The sequence below is a fragment of the Eumetopias jubatus genome, unplaced genomic scaffold, assembly GCF_037043125.1.
Source record: "Eumetopias jubatus isolate StellerSeaLion01/CBP00866 unplaced genomic scaffold, mEumJub1_p1.0 scaffold_14, whole genome shotgun sequence".
Classification (NCBI taxonomy): domain Eukaryota; kingdom Metazoa; phylum Chordata; class Mammalia; order Carnivora; family Otariidae; genus Eumetopias; species Eumetopias jubatus.
Window position 1 is genome coordinate 102,864,803 of NW_028274820.1, and position 15,693 is coordinate 102,880,495.

The window sequence follows — 15,693 nt, forward strand, 5'->3', positions numbered from 1 at the left end:
TATTCCTCTCTCTCATTCCCTATCCCAGTTGTCTTATTCTATTCCCCCCCCGTCATTTCTCACCTGTATCTGTATCTCTTGTCTGTCTGTCTATCTCTGTCTCCCTCCCTCTCTCTCCCTCTCTTCTGCTATTAATTTCCCTGATTGGCTCCCCGGCTCCAGCACCGCTGATGAGCCCTATTCATTCCTGGGCCTGACACTCTCGACCTGCCCTAGCTGATTGCTGGGGGCTGGCCCCAGGAGCGCTGATGAGCCCCAAGGGTCAGCAGCGCTAATTATTCGCTAATTGCAGATGACTCTGTTCACCTCCCCCATTCTCAAACACAGAAATGGTAGCGTCTTTTACCACCCCCACCCCCTATTCCCAGCGGTATAGTTGTCAGTCTAGAGGCAAAAGTCATGGGCACTTTTGCTTGATAGGTCAACCAGCAAAAAAGACTTAAGACAGGCAAGTCAACAGGAGAGTGACCCGAATTTCAGGATCCAGAGCAAGCCTAGCTAGCTAAAATGAAGGTCACCTGGTCACCGGGAAACTGTTATTCAGGTGGGCCAGGGAGAGCCAAGCCAGTTTAGGAAGATGCAGTCCAGATAGGGGAAGTTACTTGGCTCAGGTGAGGACGGAAACCTATGCCCAAGAGTCTCTGTTTCTGAGCCAAGGCAGAGCAGGCAGGAGGGAACTCTGGATCTCAGTGACATTTGTTCAAATCAGGAGTGTCGTGGTGGCCTAGTGAATACCACTAATGTCAGACGTATGACAAAAAGGCACCCTGAAAGATACTGTCACCAGGGTGGGACAGAAAAGGGTGAGACCCTAGCAGGGACCTCTCTTTGGTTATGCTTGATTGACAATTCGTCAGGGAAAAGGAGAAGAGTGTGGTTTCCACGAAGTCCTGATCTACCTTGGGCTCCACATTAAACTCATGAAAACTCTTAGAGACAAGTCTGGTGGGAAGATGTCGCCATGGAGAAAGAAGAGGCGCCTCACCTTCGCTCTGGGAACCCTGCCTCACTACAAGGGTACTAGGATAATCTTTGTACATCCTCCTAAAGATCTTCTTCAGAACGCTTTGCTAAATTAACCAAGCACTTCAGGGTACCAACATGGAAGACCAGACTTCAAAAGTGTACTGTACTTTAAAAATGAGAGGTCAGTCCTTGGTTTGATGGCTTTACAGTGTTGGATACACAAATAGAGGCTTATTGACTTGATAAATTATTGAGAGAACTTTGGGTTACAATCACTGAAATTAAATCTGTATGAGCAGGACCACCACCAATCAAAGCAGGAAGGAAGAGACAGTTTTTAAAGGAACTGCATTCATTTTTTTGTATAGGTAATAAAATTATCTAGTACAAAATTCCAAAAACTCAAAGGGGTAGATACTGAAACATCTCCCTCCCACCAGTAACCCCCCCACACACTCATAAAAGGCCACTTTAATAAGCCTGTCGCTCTCTGGTAGGACAGAATGATCATGCACGGTCAGCGACTCAAGGTTAAAGACCCTCTGATCTTGAAGATGTATGTCATCCAGCTCAAGCCAAGAGCTCATTGCCCAGAACTAGACTTCGTAAAGTGAAATCCTCTGCTCAAGCTGGCAGAGGGTACAGGCTTAGAGCTTGTTGCCAACAAATCCCAGCTGGCCACCAAACCTGAAATGAGGCAAGTGAAACCCCAGGTACTTTGTATTGCCCTGGTGTGCTGCATGTTTGCTAGATACAGTATTTTGTAATCCATTTATATCCTCGATCTGTCCCCTTGCCATGCTAGGTCATGAAGTGTGACTTCTGCATAGTCCTTGACATTCACTGGCTATCCCAGGATAAAAGCCACATACATAGTGGCAACTGAAGCAACCCATTCCCTTTCCCTGCCCTTTTGTAGACTGTGGAACCAAGGCCAAATGGTAAATGGAAAAAAGCACTTGGCTAGAGTAATAAGAGTTGGAGTTAAGTTTCTGTTCTGACCCCTCACAGAGACATGTAACCTTGGCCCCCCTGACTTAACTCCATCTGTGAGAGAAAGTGATAAATCTCTACTCTGCCTAGCCAAAAAGCCAGTGCAAGGATCAAGCGAACATGAAGAAATGCCTTTCAAAATCCCTTCCCTTCCTGTAGCAAATGGACAAAGAAGAGCACAGTGGTCGAGAAGAGAAGTCCCCTGAATCGGTGGCTCTCCTCTGCTTCACCATCAGGACCAGGGAAGAAGCGGTCACTATCAACGCTGGCTCCTTTCTTCACCAAGAGTAAACTCTGTGCTTCTCTTACTGAATCTCCGAACAGGCCCACTGTGGGCAAGCACTCTTCTGTCTAAAACAGTATTCTGCTTCTTTAATTGTCCACATACTCTAACTTGTCCCACTCTCACGATTTCACCTGCTGGGTAAAGGTTCATACAGAGGAATCTTATCTTGAATCTACCCTCTCTCTGCGTGTCCCTATATCGGACCTCACCATCTGGCCTCCCCTTCGTGGTTTGGAAACCAGCACCCAGGATACCAAGAACGAACTATTCTAAAGTCAAAGCCAAAGCATCTGTACCTCCACTTACTGGCGGGAGAGAGTCCACTCGCGATGGGCAGCGTCGGGCCCTGCCCGCGGCCACCCTCTGGTGGCAGCAGCGCGCAACTGCGTCAGCTGAGTGAAGTGCGGAGTACTGCAGCGCCCCCTGGCGTTAGTCCAGGAGACGTGCGAGGGCACAGGAACCCGACCAGGTGAGCCTTCCTAGGGCGCGCGCGCTGGCGCCGCTGCGGGGTATTTAACTGTGAAGGCACTGGTTGGGCGGGGGGATTGTACCCAAGAGTCTTAAAATCTAGTATGCATGCGTGTAGGTTCGTGTATATTTTTCGTGTCCAGTTACTTGAACCCCGTGTATCTGTTGTGTAAAATGTGTGCCGTTTGTGTGTGCGCACGCGTCACACGTGGGTAGGTTGGTGGTGGGGAGGTCCGCGCCTCCAGTGCAGGGCGGAGTCCTCACGGAGGCGTGAAATTGGTTTGGAGCAAACACATTACGGAAAGCAATTACCGGGGAGAAGTTCTGGGCCCGCGGGACCCGCAGCCAGGAGGCTAGGGAGGAAGCTCCCTGGCTTGCAAGAGTGTCTGTGGATGTCTAACCCCAGAACGGACCTTCCTAACACTGCCTGCTAATGGCAGAACGGGTGAGGCTGGGCAGCAGCCCCTCATATTGACCACTCTACATCGTCTTTCCTCCTTTACTGCTATCCTCTTTAAAAAGGCATCCTGCCGAAGATCCAGTACTCTCAGATATGGTCAGAAATCCTTCTCCCTTCTTACCACTTTGGGAGAGGCAACCACCTCCTGTGAAGTCTTCCCAGGTCCCTGCCCCTACACGCCCTCAGGTCCTGCTCCCACATGTCTTTTGCATTCACTTAATTGCCCCTTGTATTTGAACTAGTGATTCACACACCTTGTTTTTCAGACTAGATGGGAAATTCACTGAGGGCAGGAACTGGTCTCGTTCACAGCTGTAGATCTAGTGCCTAAAACCTGGGACTCAGGAGGCGCAAAATGAATGATGTGGATGGGATTAAATAAAATTTCCATCAAAGTGCAAAACAACTCTCAGGAAAGTCACCCCCTCGAGAGTCAGGATTCTCTTAGAACAGAGCTTTCAACATCTTTCACACGCCAATGATCCCATTTATATCCCAGACCTGACTTTGTCTCTGAATTCCAGATTTCTAGATCTAAATGACCTTGTAACATAGCCTCTTTGAGATGTGTAATAGACAGCTCCGACTTCATATCTCCCAGAGCGACCTTCTCGTTCCTCCCCCACCTGCCCCTTGCCCATCTTCCCCACCTTAGTAATTAGCACCACCATCCACCCAGTTGTTCAGCCCAAACACTGAAAGTCATCCTGGATTACGCTTTCCCTCAGCCCCCACATCCAGTCCATCAGCACGTCTCCTCCAGTCCCCAAACAGGGTCCCAAGTCACTGCTTCCCCCATCTCTGGGGACTCGACTTCAGCAGGAGCCCCCTAATGGTCTTTGATTCTTCCTGGCCTCTCCCCTCTCCCCAAAGCCATTCAGAGATCTTTCCAAACCTACCTCAGTTCAGGGCACTCCCGGGCTCTTCCCCACTCCACTCACGGGCCTGGGCCTCAGGTCAAATGTCACCTCCTCCAAGAGGCAGCCTGTCACCCAGTCTCCAATAGCTCCAAGCAAGCTGGCAATCACCGTGAATGCCTCAGAGGGCTTAGCCCTGCGGCACCTTGCCGCCCATTTGCTTAGGGTCCCCTCCCCCTAGAGGGTACTCCGGTGAGGACTGGAGAGCCAGGCCTGTGTGTGCGTGGCACCTGGACCACAGGGGCACGGAAGCCCTTGCCCAACATGGGCCACGGGCCATTCTCCCAGGCCTCCGCCCCCGGACAAGACGGGCTCTCCAGGAGAGGCCCCACACGGTGAGGGGAACTCACACATGAGCGAGCCCCGGGGAGATCGCTGCCCGACCCCTCTCATCCCCTGCCTGTGCCGACCGCCCCACCTCCCCTCCCAACCCGCGCGGGCCCCGGGGCCTGCGCGCTCAAGACCTGCCCGGCGTCGCCACAGCTGAGGGGCCGGGCCTCCGTCTGGCGGCCCCGTCTCCCGTCGCGCCCCACAGGGCGGGTCAGCCCAAGGCCGGTGAGGCAAGGTGAGAACCCCCCGGGGCCCACTCACCTCCGCCCCGCTTCTCCTAGGCTTCTCTCCCCAGGCCGTCTGGGGCTTCGCGCCCGGCCGGCCCCGCCCCTGCCGCCTGCGTCCTCCAGGCCCCGCCCCCGCAGCCTCGGTCCCCGAAGTTGGAGGGAAAGTTGTGAACACCGGCGCTTGCGCACTCTGGGGCCCTGGGAAACCTGTCCGGCGACCCTTGACGTCACGGATCACAGTGCCCTTGATTGGCTGCTCTGCGACACCAGTCAGCTCCGTCTTTCTACTGTGGTTGCAGGCCGACTCCTGCGTGCTGGCCACCTGCGAGGTCTTAAAAACCTGGCACTGCAAAGACCCTCAGGGACTCTCTCCTTTCTTGGCTTACGAATGTGAGCAACTTGAGCCCAGAGAGGGGAAGAAATTTGAGTTCCACAGCCGAATGGCTGAGGCCCCGGACGTAACGCTCAGCTCCGCTCCTGCTGCCACAAAGCTAAGTCCAAGAGAGGCAGGAACCAGGCGTGCGTCCGGTGCTCCCTGACCTATAGGACAGGCAGTAGCTAGAGTTGCTTGTTTTTTCCAAACCTGAAACCTCCACTCTCACCTGAACCACGGTTACCCTCTCTGATGGCTGACACCTGCACCCACTTTTCACTGGCCTTCTTGCTCTTCACCTCACCTCCCTACCCCGAGGCTGCCTTTCCCATCCTGTCCCACATCTGCCCTGCCTCATTCCTGCAGCAGCTCTTCTCTACCCAAGCCTGTTTGCTCACCCATCCTCTGGGTGGTTGTCCTGACATTACCTCACCTGGTGGCCCTTGTGCCACATCATGAGCCGGCGGGGCAAGTCTGCCTGGGGCGGCTCAACAGCTGGTAGATGCCAAAGGGGGAAGATGACACCATTGGCGCCATGGGGCAGATGGGGGTGAGGGGGTCCATAAGTCTGCCCATCCTGAGTCCCCTGAGTGAGCAGCTCAGAGGAAGGCCTGCTGCAGACAGCACCAAACAACACAGGCCTGCAGATTTTTAATGCTCATACAGGGATCGGATGGGCTGGAGGGGTGCCTGAGGAGACCACCAAGAGGAGTTCCTCACTTGCCACAAGTGCCAGTTGTCTCTCTGTTAGACATCACCTGGCTGCATGGTCTGTTTCTCTCTCCCCGGCAGGGATGGCAGCATCCACATCTGCCTGAGGAGCTGGACCTCCTGCTGACAGAGCCACCTCGGCCCGAATCAGTTCAACTCAGTCCTGGGCTGGGGGCTGCTGAGAGCCGCAGACTGGAGCCCCCGGGGCATCTACTTTCAGGTCTCTCAAAAGGCAGTGGACAGACATCTGGAAAGAGAGGTGTGGATTCAGAGAGGTCCCAAGGTCCAGGAGGCAGGCTGGTTCTGGCCAAGGCCCTGCCCCCAACTCTTCTCTTGCCTCCTACCCATCCCTCTAAATGCCCACAGAACCCGGCACTCACCTAGTAGAGCACGTCCTCAAAATCCAGCTGCAGGTAGCGGAGCAGGCGGGATGGCAGGGGAAGGCGGGGCAGGGCATGGGGCAGGCAGGCGGCCAGGTGAGCACGGAGCGCACAGCGGCTCAGGTGCTGCAGCGATCTGGGCTGCCTCACCAAGGCGAAAAGGGAGGAATAGAAACGGTGGTGCTTCTGGGGATAGAATGAGGGGCTCAGCGAGGCAGCCTTGGACAAATGGCACCCTTTCCTCCCAAAGCGGGCGGGGGGGGGAGGGGGGAGGGGAGGCTGGTGGCCAGCAGGTGTCTACAGGAGCCTCTAGAAGTAGTGTTTTGGGTGTTCACTCTGTGTTTTCTTCTTCTGGGACATGAACGGGTCTCTGGGTTGTTTCTCTGGGGCAGGGTAGGGGAACCAACAGAGCTTCCCTGTAGGGAGTGGAGTCCTTTGGGGCCAGGCTGAGTGAGTGTGTGTTCAGGGTCCTGGAATCTGACCTGCAGTATTTCAAGAGGCACCAGGGCCATGGCCTCCTCGGGAAGCTGCATGATACTGTAGGTGTTCATCAGGACCTCAATGGTTCTCGGAGACTCACACCAGCGCTCCAGCACCTGGAGGAGGCAGAGATGCATCAGCGCTTCCAGGGTTCCCCCACGCTGCAGGTCCCCGAGCCAGCCTGCACAGGGTGACGAGACAGTGATAGAACAGCTGCTGTGGGTTGAATTGTGTCCCCCCAAAAATATGTTGAAGTCCTAATCCCCAGGACATATAAATATGACCTCTTTAGAAATAGGATCTTTGCAGTTGCGATGAAGTTAAAATGAGGTCATCAGGGAGAGGATTCAGAGAGAAGGGAAGAGGCCAGCAGAGACCTGGTGGGATCAAGTTGGAGCCAGATTCATTCTTTCATGTCTTCATTTAGTAAATATTTACTGAGGACCACTACGGGCTGAGCCCTGGGGACCCAGCAATGAGGATGACAGACAGGTCCTTTCAGCTGGGAAGGTCTATTTCAGTGGGAGAAAATAATATAAACACATAAACCACCACAGATAAGCCATTACAATGAAAAATAAGTAGGCTTGGGGACTGAATGTGTTGGGAGGGTGCTGTCCTAGATGGGTGGTCAAGAAAAGCCTCTCTGAGGAGGTGACCCACTGCAGGGGAGGCTGAGCTATGCTGCGGGAGCAGCCCGTGCCAGGGACTGTCCACGTGGAAAGAAAGACAGCCTCAGCCGGCCTGGACACACACAGATGCCATCATACTCACCCGAGTCTGCAAGTCCTAGCTAGAAGCAGATGTGTGCTTCATCCGCTCCACCTCTGGCTGTGTCTCAAGCTATAGGCAGTGGCCACAGACCCTTTATAAAATCTGAGAATGGCTAAGTACTGTCTTTCTGGCAGCATTCCTATACATGGCACCCCTCTCTCCACATAAACTTGCATGCAGCATTGGGGGCTTTAAAACCCCCTGCCTACAAGGAGCCCCACCGCCTGGCAGGCTTGGAGTGCTGCATGGGCTGGGTGCTGCTGGGCCGGGGGAGCAGGGCCCCTGGGGAAAGCATCTCACACACCCGGAGCCCCCTCTGCTTCTTGCAGTGCAGCTCAGCAGTGCTCACTGGGGCTGCCCCATCCCGTCTGCCCAGAGCGGGTCTCTGATTTCCTCCTCCTTAGATCTAGGAAAGAACAGCCTGGTCACGTCTATCTGCTGTTCAGGGGTCTCTCTGTGCCTCCCAGCCCACGTTGATTCCTGCCTCTGTCCTCTGCCTGGAATACCTATACTTTCCTCCTCCTCCATCTCCAAGGCCTGCCCATCCCAAGTCCCCTCTGCTCCAGGAAGCCTCCTGCGGCTCTTGAACCAGCACCTCTCTCTCCCCACGTTGGCATAATGCCCAGCAGCTTTCCCACACATTATTTAACTTAGAAGAACACGAGCTAACAGGTGTTGAGCACTAACTGTAGGTCAGGCCCTGTTGAAAGGGCTCTATGTGTATGAGCTCAGTTCTCATCCTAACCCTATGAAGTAGGCACACTCTTATGTCCCTGTGTTACACACGAGAGAACTGAGGCCCAGAGAGATTAAGCAACTTGCCAAGGGTCGCATGGCTAGTGTGCCAGGCTCCAGAGCCTGCGCTCTTGGTTGTCACTTACTTCCGAGTTTGCTGGGAGAACTGAAGGCGCCCGTGCCGCAGGTACCACACCATAGAATAGTGTCTGGTGGTGGTCAGGGCTGTGCTCCCTCCAAATGTTACCCACGAGGCTCCTACAGCTTTTTATCACTGTTCGCTAGAGGCTATAATTCATGCAAGGAACATGCGTTCAGAGTGTTCCAGTGACTTGCCTACAGTCACAGGAACAAGCATCAGACCAGACCCTGGCTTCAGGTTTCCTGAGTGCCCAGTGGCTCCTGGAGAGCTGGCTGAGCCCGGCAGTGATCACAGATGGCTCCTTGCAGGGAGACAGGCACCTCAGGCAAGCGTGGGGCAGCTGTGGATTGCAGGAGATGGAGGCAGGCTCCCTCCTGAACTTTTCCATCACCTGGGACGCGGCACCCAATCGAAGGGGAGGAATGGGGCACTTGGCTGTGCCGGCCCCCTTGGTCCCTAAGGCAGGGCAGATCGGGGCTGGGGGCGGGGGCGGGCAGTGGGGTCCTGGGAAATCCTGCTGCTGCTCTGCCTCCTCCTCCCACCTCCTCCCCGAAGGGGAAATCATTAGCTGTCAAAGCCACCGTCAGATTACAGGGAATTGCTCGTCTCCTAATTATCTGGTGTTAATAGGAGATTAATTAGTGTTAATTGTTGATTTTCTTGTATTTTCCCAAAGGGGAGACCAATCTGCCGAACTCTCAGGCTGTTTAATTATTTGGTCTTGCTTAGGAATCTAGACAGATGCTTCTAGGTTTGTGAGTGAAGGCGAAAGGCAGGGACAGGAGAGGAGTGTCCAGGACCGGGCAGGGCTGGACAGTTCAGGCCCCGAGATGACGCAGAAGGATCTGCCCACAGCCTGCTACCCTGTATCCGTTCTGACCCAGCTCCTCAGAGAACAGGGGTCCCCATCCCAGTCCCAGACCCTTGTGACATTATATGGCCCCCTCCAGATATGACGCAGTATGGGACAGGGCCCCCTGTCAGGGCATCTAGGAGCACAGGTCTTCAAGTTGAACCCACTTTGGGAATATTTTATGTTAATAAAATGAGATACAGCCAGGAAATTGACAGTGAAAGGCTTTTTCTCTGGTGCCAGGATAGCAGCTGCTGGTCTGGGTGATGCTAAGCTCTCAGAAACAAGGACTATGTCTGTCTGCAAAAGGTCAGGAAGCTTTGAACCTCATGACCCAGGCTCATCGCTCTGCCTTGGGGGAGCCTGTCCTGTGCAGAGTGTCTCACTGAATGGATCCCACTGCCAGGCTGAGCTTCCTGCATGTTCCTCTCATCAGCTCACTCCCCTGATGAAGAAACAACTCCCTGATGCCCACTTCAGTCCTGGCTCCTGTCTTTTCAGATGCATGATAATCTGACCTCCTGCCCTCAGCCCACCTTCATCACACACGCATACACTTGTGCATGCACACATACCTACACACACACCCCTCCTGTTGGTCTACGTCCTTGCCTTTGCCCCCTTTAGGCTTTGCTTACTTGATGAAAGAAGAACTTACTCATGTGCTCAAGTGTCTGAGGCTGCATCCAGAGTGAGTGGGAGCAGGTCTGCATCTCCCCTCCCCTCACCCTCACGGCCCTCCCTCTGGCCCCAGCCCCATACCTTGGGGAGGGCCCCAGGCCAGACACGGACAGCACCATGGTTGAGCAAAGCTCGCACCATGTGCTCTGGGCTCTGGGCCAGGGCCGCAGCTGGGCCCTGCAGAGCACAGTGCAGGGCCGTGTGTCCACCATAGTCCATGGCGTTGGCGCTAACGCCGTGGGATAGGAGCAGCTCCACGATGGCCGCGTGGCCGCGGCGACAGGCCAGGTGCAGGGGCCGTCGCTTGTCCTGGTCAGCAGCATCAGCATCAGCTCCGGCTGAGAGCAACAGACAGCAGAGCTGGAGGCAGCGGGCGGTGGTGGCCTCAGCGTCGACCGGGGACGTGCAGCGGACGTCACAGGCAGCCAGCAGTGGGGTCCAGCCTTCGGCATTACGGGCATTAGGGCATGCCCCCCGTCTCAGAAGCAGGTCTGCCAGCTCCACATGGCCCAGCCGCGCGGCTACATGCAAAGGGGTCTCCTCCTCCTCCTCAGACCGACCATCCACTTTCGCCCCAAACCTCAGGAGCAGTTCCGCACACCTGGGAAGGGCGAGACGGTGGTGGGGAGGAAAATAGGGCCCTCCACTCCTACTAGTCTGAGCAGAGCAAACCTGGGGGGAGTTCTTGGGCTACTCCTGCTTCTGTCTGCCCCTCCCCTTCCCTCCTGCCGGTCACTAGTCACCCCAGCCATGTGCTGCAGGGCCAGCAAAGCCTTCTCTCCAAGCCCGCGTGCTCCCTGCAGGAGTGGTGCCCTAAAGTCTTCATGGGGGCGAAAGTCACATGCAGCCCTCATGCAGTGAGAACAGGAGCCCTTCTGAGGGCTCTACACGAACTGACTAGTTCCATCATAGGTCCCAAGGAGGAAACTGAGCCCCGAGGGTGTGAGGACCCGGCCCACATTCATGCAGCTAGGAAGGAGGGGGGCTGGCATTCGGGCCCAGGGGGCAGCAGGGCAGTGGAAGGCTGTGCACGCTGGGGCTGGTAGAGGAAGCGGGACGTGGGGCCTGGCTGTGGGTATGGGATGGAACTGGGGGCATGGGAGAAAGAGCAACAAAACCAAAACTGGCCAGCCAGATTTGCTCCAAGACGGCCCTCACAGAAGGTCGTGTGTGCCTGTAAGAACATGAACATGGAAATTCAAAGCGAACGGAACTTAGCCTCTTGGAGCTAGTGTCCGCGTCGGGAGAATGGGGATACTTGCTAATACCTGGACCTAATGAAGTTGTGAGCAGCACAGTGCCTGGAAAGACCATGACAACAGCTCTTGGCAGGGAGAGTGGGTGGTGATGGATCTTGGGGGCCCATTGTATTATCTTGCCCACCTTTCTACATGTTTAAAATTATCCATAATAATTTTTTTAAAGATTTTATTTATTTATTTGACAGAGAGAGAGATAGCGAGAGCAGGAACACAAGCAGGGGGAGTGGCAGAGGGAGAAGCAGGCTTCCCTCTGAGCAGGGAGCCCGATGCAGGGCTCGATCCCAGGACCCTGAGGTCAAGACCTGAGCCGAAGGCAGACGCTTAACGACTAAGCCACCCAGATGCCCCTATCCATAATAATTTTAAAAAATACTTCTGTTTACGTGGGAAAGGAAAGAATGATTCTAGCTGGGTGTGGTCTCCATGAGGCTGGGCTAGAACATGTCCAGAACTAAAAATGCGGGATTGTATAGAGCTGTGTTGTCTGATACAGGGGCCACGAGCCACACACGGCTATTGAGCCCTTGGATTATGACCATGCCTAACTGAGACATGCCGTGAGTGTAAAATACACACCAATTTTGAAGACTTGGTACAAAAAAGGGAACGTAAAATATCTCATTAGTTCTTTATGTTGATTACATGTTGAAGTGGCAATGTTTTGGATATACTGGGTTAAATGAAAGATATTATTAAAATTAATTTCACCCGTTTCAGAGATATTTGTACACCCATGTTCACCGCAGCACTATTCACAACAGCCAAAATGTGAAAGAAAGCAATCTAAGTGTTCATCAGCTGATGAGTGGATAAAATGTAGCATCTACAGACAATGGGATCTTATTTAGCCTGGAAAAGGGAGGACATCCTGACACTGGCTGCAACATGGATGAACCCTGAGGACATCGTGTGGAGTGAAAGAAGCCATCACAAAAGGACAAATGCCCTGTAATTCCACTCGTATGGGGTACCTAGAATAGTCAAATTCTAGAAACCAGAAGAATGGTGGCTGTCACAGGCTGGAGGGAGAGAGGAATGAGAAGCTTTTGTTCAGCGAGGACAGAATTTCAGGGTTTTTTTTTTTTAAGATTTTTTTAAAAAGATTTTATTTATGGGGCGCCTGGGTGGCTCAGTGGTTGAGCGTCTGCCTTCGGCTCAGGTCACGGTCCCAGGGTCCTGGGATCGAGCCCCACGACCGGCTTCCTGCTCAGCAGAGAGCCGGCTTCTCCCCTTCCCTCTGCCTGCCGCTCTGCCTACTTGTGCTCTCTGTCTCTCTGTCTCTCTGTCAAATAAATAAATAAATAAACAAACAAACAAACAAATAAATCAATCAATCTTAAAAAAAGATTTTATTTATTCATTTGATAGAGAGAGCACAAGCAGGGGGAGCAGCAGAGGGAGAGGGAGAAGCAGGCTCCCTGCAGAGCAGGGAGCCCGACACAGAACTCGATCCCAGGACCCCGGGATCATGACCTGGGCCGAAGGCAGACGCTTAACCAACTGAACTACCCAGGTGCCCCAGAATTTGTTTTGTTAAGATTAAAAATGTTCATGAGAAGGATGGTGGTGATGGTTACCTGACAATGTAAACCTGCTTAGTGCCACTGAACTGTGCCTTTAGAAACGGTCAAGATGGTACATTTTATGTTATATGTATCTTACCAGAATTAAAAAAATTAATTTCATCTTTTTCTATTTTTTTTTAAGATTTTACATTTAAGTCACCTCTACACCCACTATGGGGCTTGAACTCACAACCCTGAGAGCAAGAGTCCCATGCTCTACTGACTGAGCCAGCCAGATGCCCCATTATTGTTCATTTTTTTGATAAGGCCACTAAAAAATTTTAAATTACATACGTGGCTCACATTGTTTTTCTATTGGGACACACCAGGATAGAATACATCTTTGACCATAATAAGTCAATGGAGTCTGCTGAAGGATGCTGAGGTTAACAGGAGGTTAACCAGCTCATGATGAAAGGGATAAAAATCTGGCACCATTCCAGAGCAAGATGTGAAATTTGTCAGGTGTGCAGTCCGTAGAGAGAGGGCCTCTACTGCATGTACAGTTAGTTCATAGATTTGCCAAGGGTCCCTTTGCCAGGATTCCACGCTCATCAAGAAATTGAGTGAGGGGGTGCCTGGTTGGCTAAGCGTCTGCCTTCGGTTCAGGTCATGATCCCAAGGTCCTAGGATCGAGCCCTGCATGGGGCTCCCTGCTCAGCGGAGAGCCTGCTTCTCCCTCTCCCGCCGCTCCCCCTGCTTGTGCTCTCTCTCTCTCTCTCTCTGTCGAATAAATAAATAAAATCTTCTTTTAAAAATTGAGTGAGGACTCATCCCCCAAATCTCCTTACACATATGGCATAATTATTTGGGCATAGTAAAGGAATTTTCCCTACACTAAATAATATATTGAAACATGGGTATATCTATCAGTTTGTGAGTTTAGTTAGTTGAGCTCCATCCCTAGGCCCATTTACCTGAGGGTACCCACCAATAGGGAAACGCCAGACCTGCCCACAGGGATCAGTGCATGCCCTAACTGGGGTCTGCCCTCCTTTCCAGACTACCTGGATCACTCCTGGACTGTCAGCTCCCTGAAAGCAGGATTATGCCTCAGTCACTGTTGTACCTAGCACAGGGCCTGGAATACAGGGTAGGCTCAGAAAAATTAACACTTTACAGTATACTACCTCACCATAATGGATCCAGACAACTCCCCAACACAGGCTCTGCAACTGGGTCCCTGCCACCGTCCTTTTACACCCCTGGGGAAGCAGAAACTGTCCCAAGTACAGGCCATTCCCAAGTTCAGGGCCAGTGGTAGGAGGGTTTGGGGAGTAATCACATCCTGACTCCCCACCTGAGGCAAGCTCAGCAAGCCTGCCAGCCCCTGACATGCTCGCTCATCCTCCCTGAGGTCATGGCTCTGACCCCCCACCCAAGAGTAGAATGGGGGCTGGACTGAGGGGTCACTCACTCAAGGGTGCCGGCCCCCTGGCAGAGGTGCAAGGGGAGTTTTCCATCCTGGTCAGGGATGTTGGGGTCGGCTCCTGCCACCAGCAGCATGTGGACACAGGCAGCGTGGCCCGCAGCACAGGCTTCGTGCAGGGCGGTGCGGCCCCCTGGGGCGCTGTCAGGCCTTGCCCGCCGCCTCAGCAGCAGCTGCAGAACTTCCGTGTGGCCCCGGCTGGCGGCCACGTGCAGAGGGGTGGTCAGCTCCTCTTTGTACGTCAGAGACCAGATTCCTAGGGAGAGAGGGGACATGGGCCTCAGACCCTGGAGGGAGGCAAAGAGCGGCCAGGCAACAGGGGAGATGGGCAGAGGCTGGGAAGAGGGAGCTCAGAGCTCCGTCCCCAGCCTCCCCTCTCCCTCTCAGATCACCACCCCCCCACCCCATGCCCCTGGCCCGTACTCAGAGCGCGGATGTTGAAGCGGAAATCCCTCCATCGCTCTGGGTCGCTGGTATCAAAGATGGAATCCGGAGCCAGGCCAGTGCTGGAGTCGGCGAGGATGTGGGAGACAGAGCCCACATCCCCGGCCAGCACTGCCTGCCAGAAGGCCAGGGCAGGTCCCGAGGCCGTCCGGGTGACGATGGGTCCCGGGCCAGACTCTGGGTGTTCGGCAGACCCTCTGTTGGGCTTCTCCACCAGCCTGGCACAGAGCGCATGTCTGTCACTGGGGGGTTCTCCCTGCCCCCTGCACTCTTCTGGGGACCAGCTCATGAGGACAGAGTAGGAGCATGTGGGAAGAGGAGTGGGGGAAGGAGGGGTCAGAGGCAGAGAGAGGAAGAAGAGGAGAGAAACAGGGACAGAGGGCGGGAGAGGGTCTCTGTGTCCCTGAGCTGAGCCTGACCCGGCCACGCAGTTCAGCAGAAGCTATTCTGGGCTCCGCATGACTTCACTCCCGGGCCAAGGCTTAGGCAAGCCTCTGGGCGGGGAGAAGTAGCCAGGGGCTTCTCCTCTTCCTCAAGCACTTGGTAACTCTGTATCTGATAGGGTCAGCCCAGGCCCCTGGCCCTTAGCCCTCCACCCCCCACAGTCCCTCACCCCTCTGGTGGCTGCTCCAGCGAGGCTCGGCGGCCCGGGACTCCAGCAGCAGGTCGGCTGTGCTATGTGGGGGAAATAGCTCCTGTAACCTCGCCAGGTCTCCGGTGTACAGGGCATTCTGCAAGGCCATGTCACGGCACAGTAGTGGCGACGGCCGAGTTGGCTCCCAGGCTGGGCAGGCCTGCGACCCCCAGACCCGGCAGGCTGGGGCCGAAGGAAGGCACCCCAGACGGCGTCCCCAGCGGGGAGGGGAGCTCCTTCTCCCAGGCATAGCCAATCTCTGGGAGAGAGAGAGCCGAAGAAGCAGGACTCGGGGAGATGCCGCTGACCGACTGGTCAGGCAGGCACCGGGCCCAGGCAGAGGCCTAGTGTGGGAGGGGCAGGGGAGTGCACGCAGGCCATGCCCTAAATAGCCCCGGCTGCCCTAGCTGTCTGTCCCAGGGAAGGCGGCCTCAGGCTGGAGCGGGCATTAGGGAGGAGCTGGGGAACAGAGTGAGGCTCGAGCCCTCCAACCCTGAGTTCACCCTGGAGTTGACGGCCCTCAGGGTTGAAAGGGATCGCCCAGATCGTGGTAGACAACCTGCAATTTCACAGGTAAAGGAAC

General features: G+C 54.4%; 1 protein-coding gene across 3 annotated transcripts; it reads right to left on the reverse strand.

Annotated features, from left to right (window-relative positions):
* Positions 1 to 6,111: 6,111 nt before the first annotated feature.
* ASB10 (ankyrin repeat and SOCS box containing 10) lies at positions 6,112 to 15,487 on the reverse strand. 3 transcript variants are annotated; one of them, XM_088018505.1, is made up of 6 exons: positions 15,090 to 15,360; positions 14,456 to 14,782; positions 14,021 to 14,288; positions 9,858 to 10,377; positions 6,594 to 6,707; positions 6,112 to 6,297 (listed from the first exon to the last, which is right to left on the reverse strand). In XM_088018505.1, exons 1-6 carry the CDS (start codon positions 15,358 to 15,360, stop codon positions 6,112 to 6,114), a joined length of 1,686 nt encoding a protein of 561 aa, XP_087874631.1. The 3 variants fall into 3 exon arrangements, with proteins under 3 accessions (XP_087874631.1, XP_027945004.1, XP_087874632.1); XM_028089203.2 differs by lacking the exon at positions 14,456 to 14,782 and having other exon boundaries at positions 15,090 to 15,487; XM_088018506.1 differs by lacking the exons at positions 6,594 to 6,707; positions 15,090 to 15,360 and having other exon boundaries at positions 14,456 to 14,765.
* Between the last annotated feature and the right edge of the window lie 206 nt (positions 15,488 to 15,693).

Excerpts from the sequence above, each read along its gene's own strand:
- ASB10 (XM_088018505.1), bottom strand. The coding sequence starts at position 15,360 with ATGCCTGGGAGAAGGAGCTCCCCTCCCCGCTGGGGACGCCGTCTGGGG. Across the intron at positions 14,783-15,089 it reads CTGGAGCAGCCACCAGAGGG|GCTCCTACTCTGTCCTCATG; the intron begins GTGAGGGACTGT and ends CTCTTCCCACAT. Across the intron at positions 14,289-14,455 it reads CTTCAACATCCGCGCTCTGA|GAATCTGGTCTCTGACGTAC; the intron begins GTACGGGCCAGG and ends CTCTCTCCCTAG.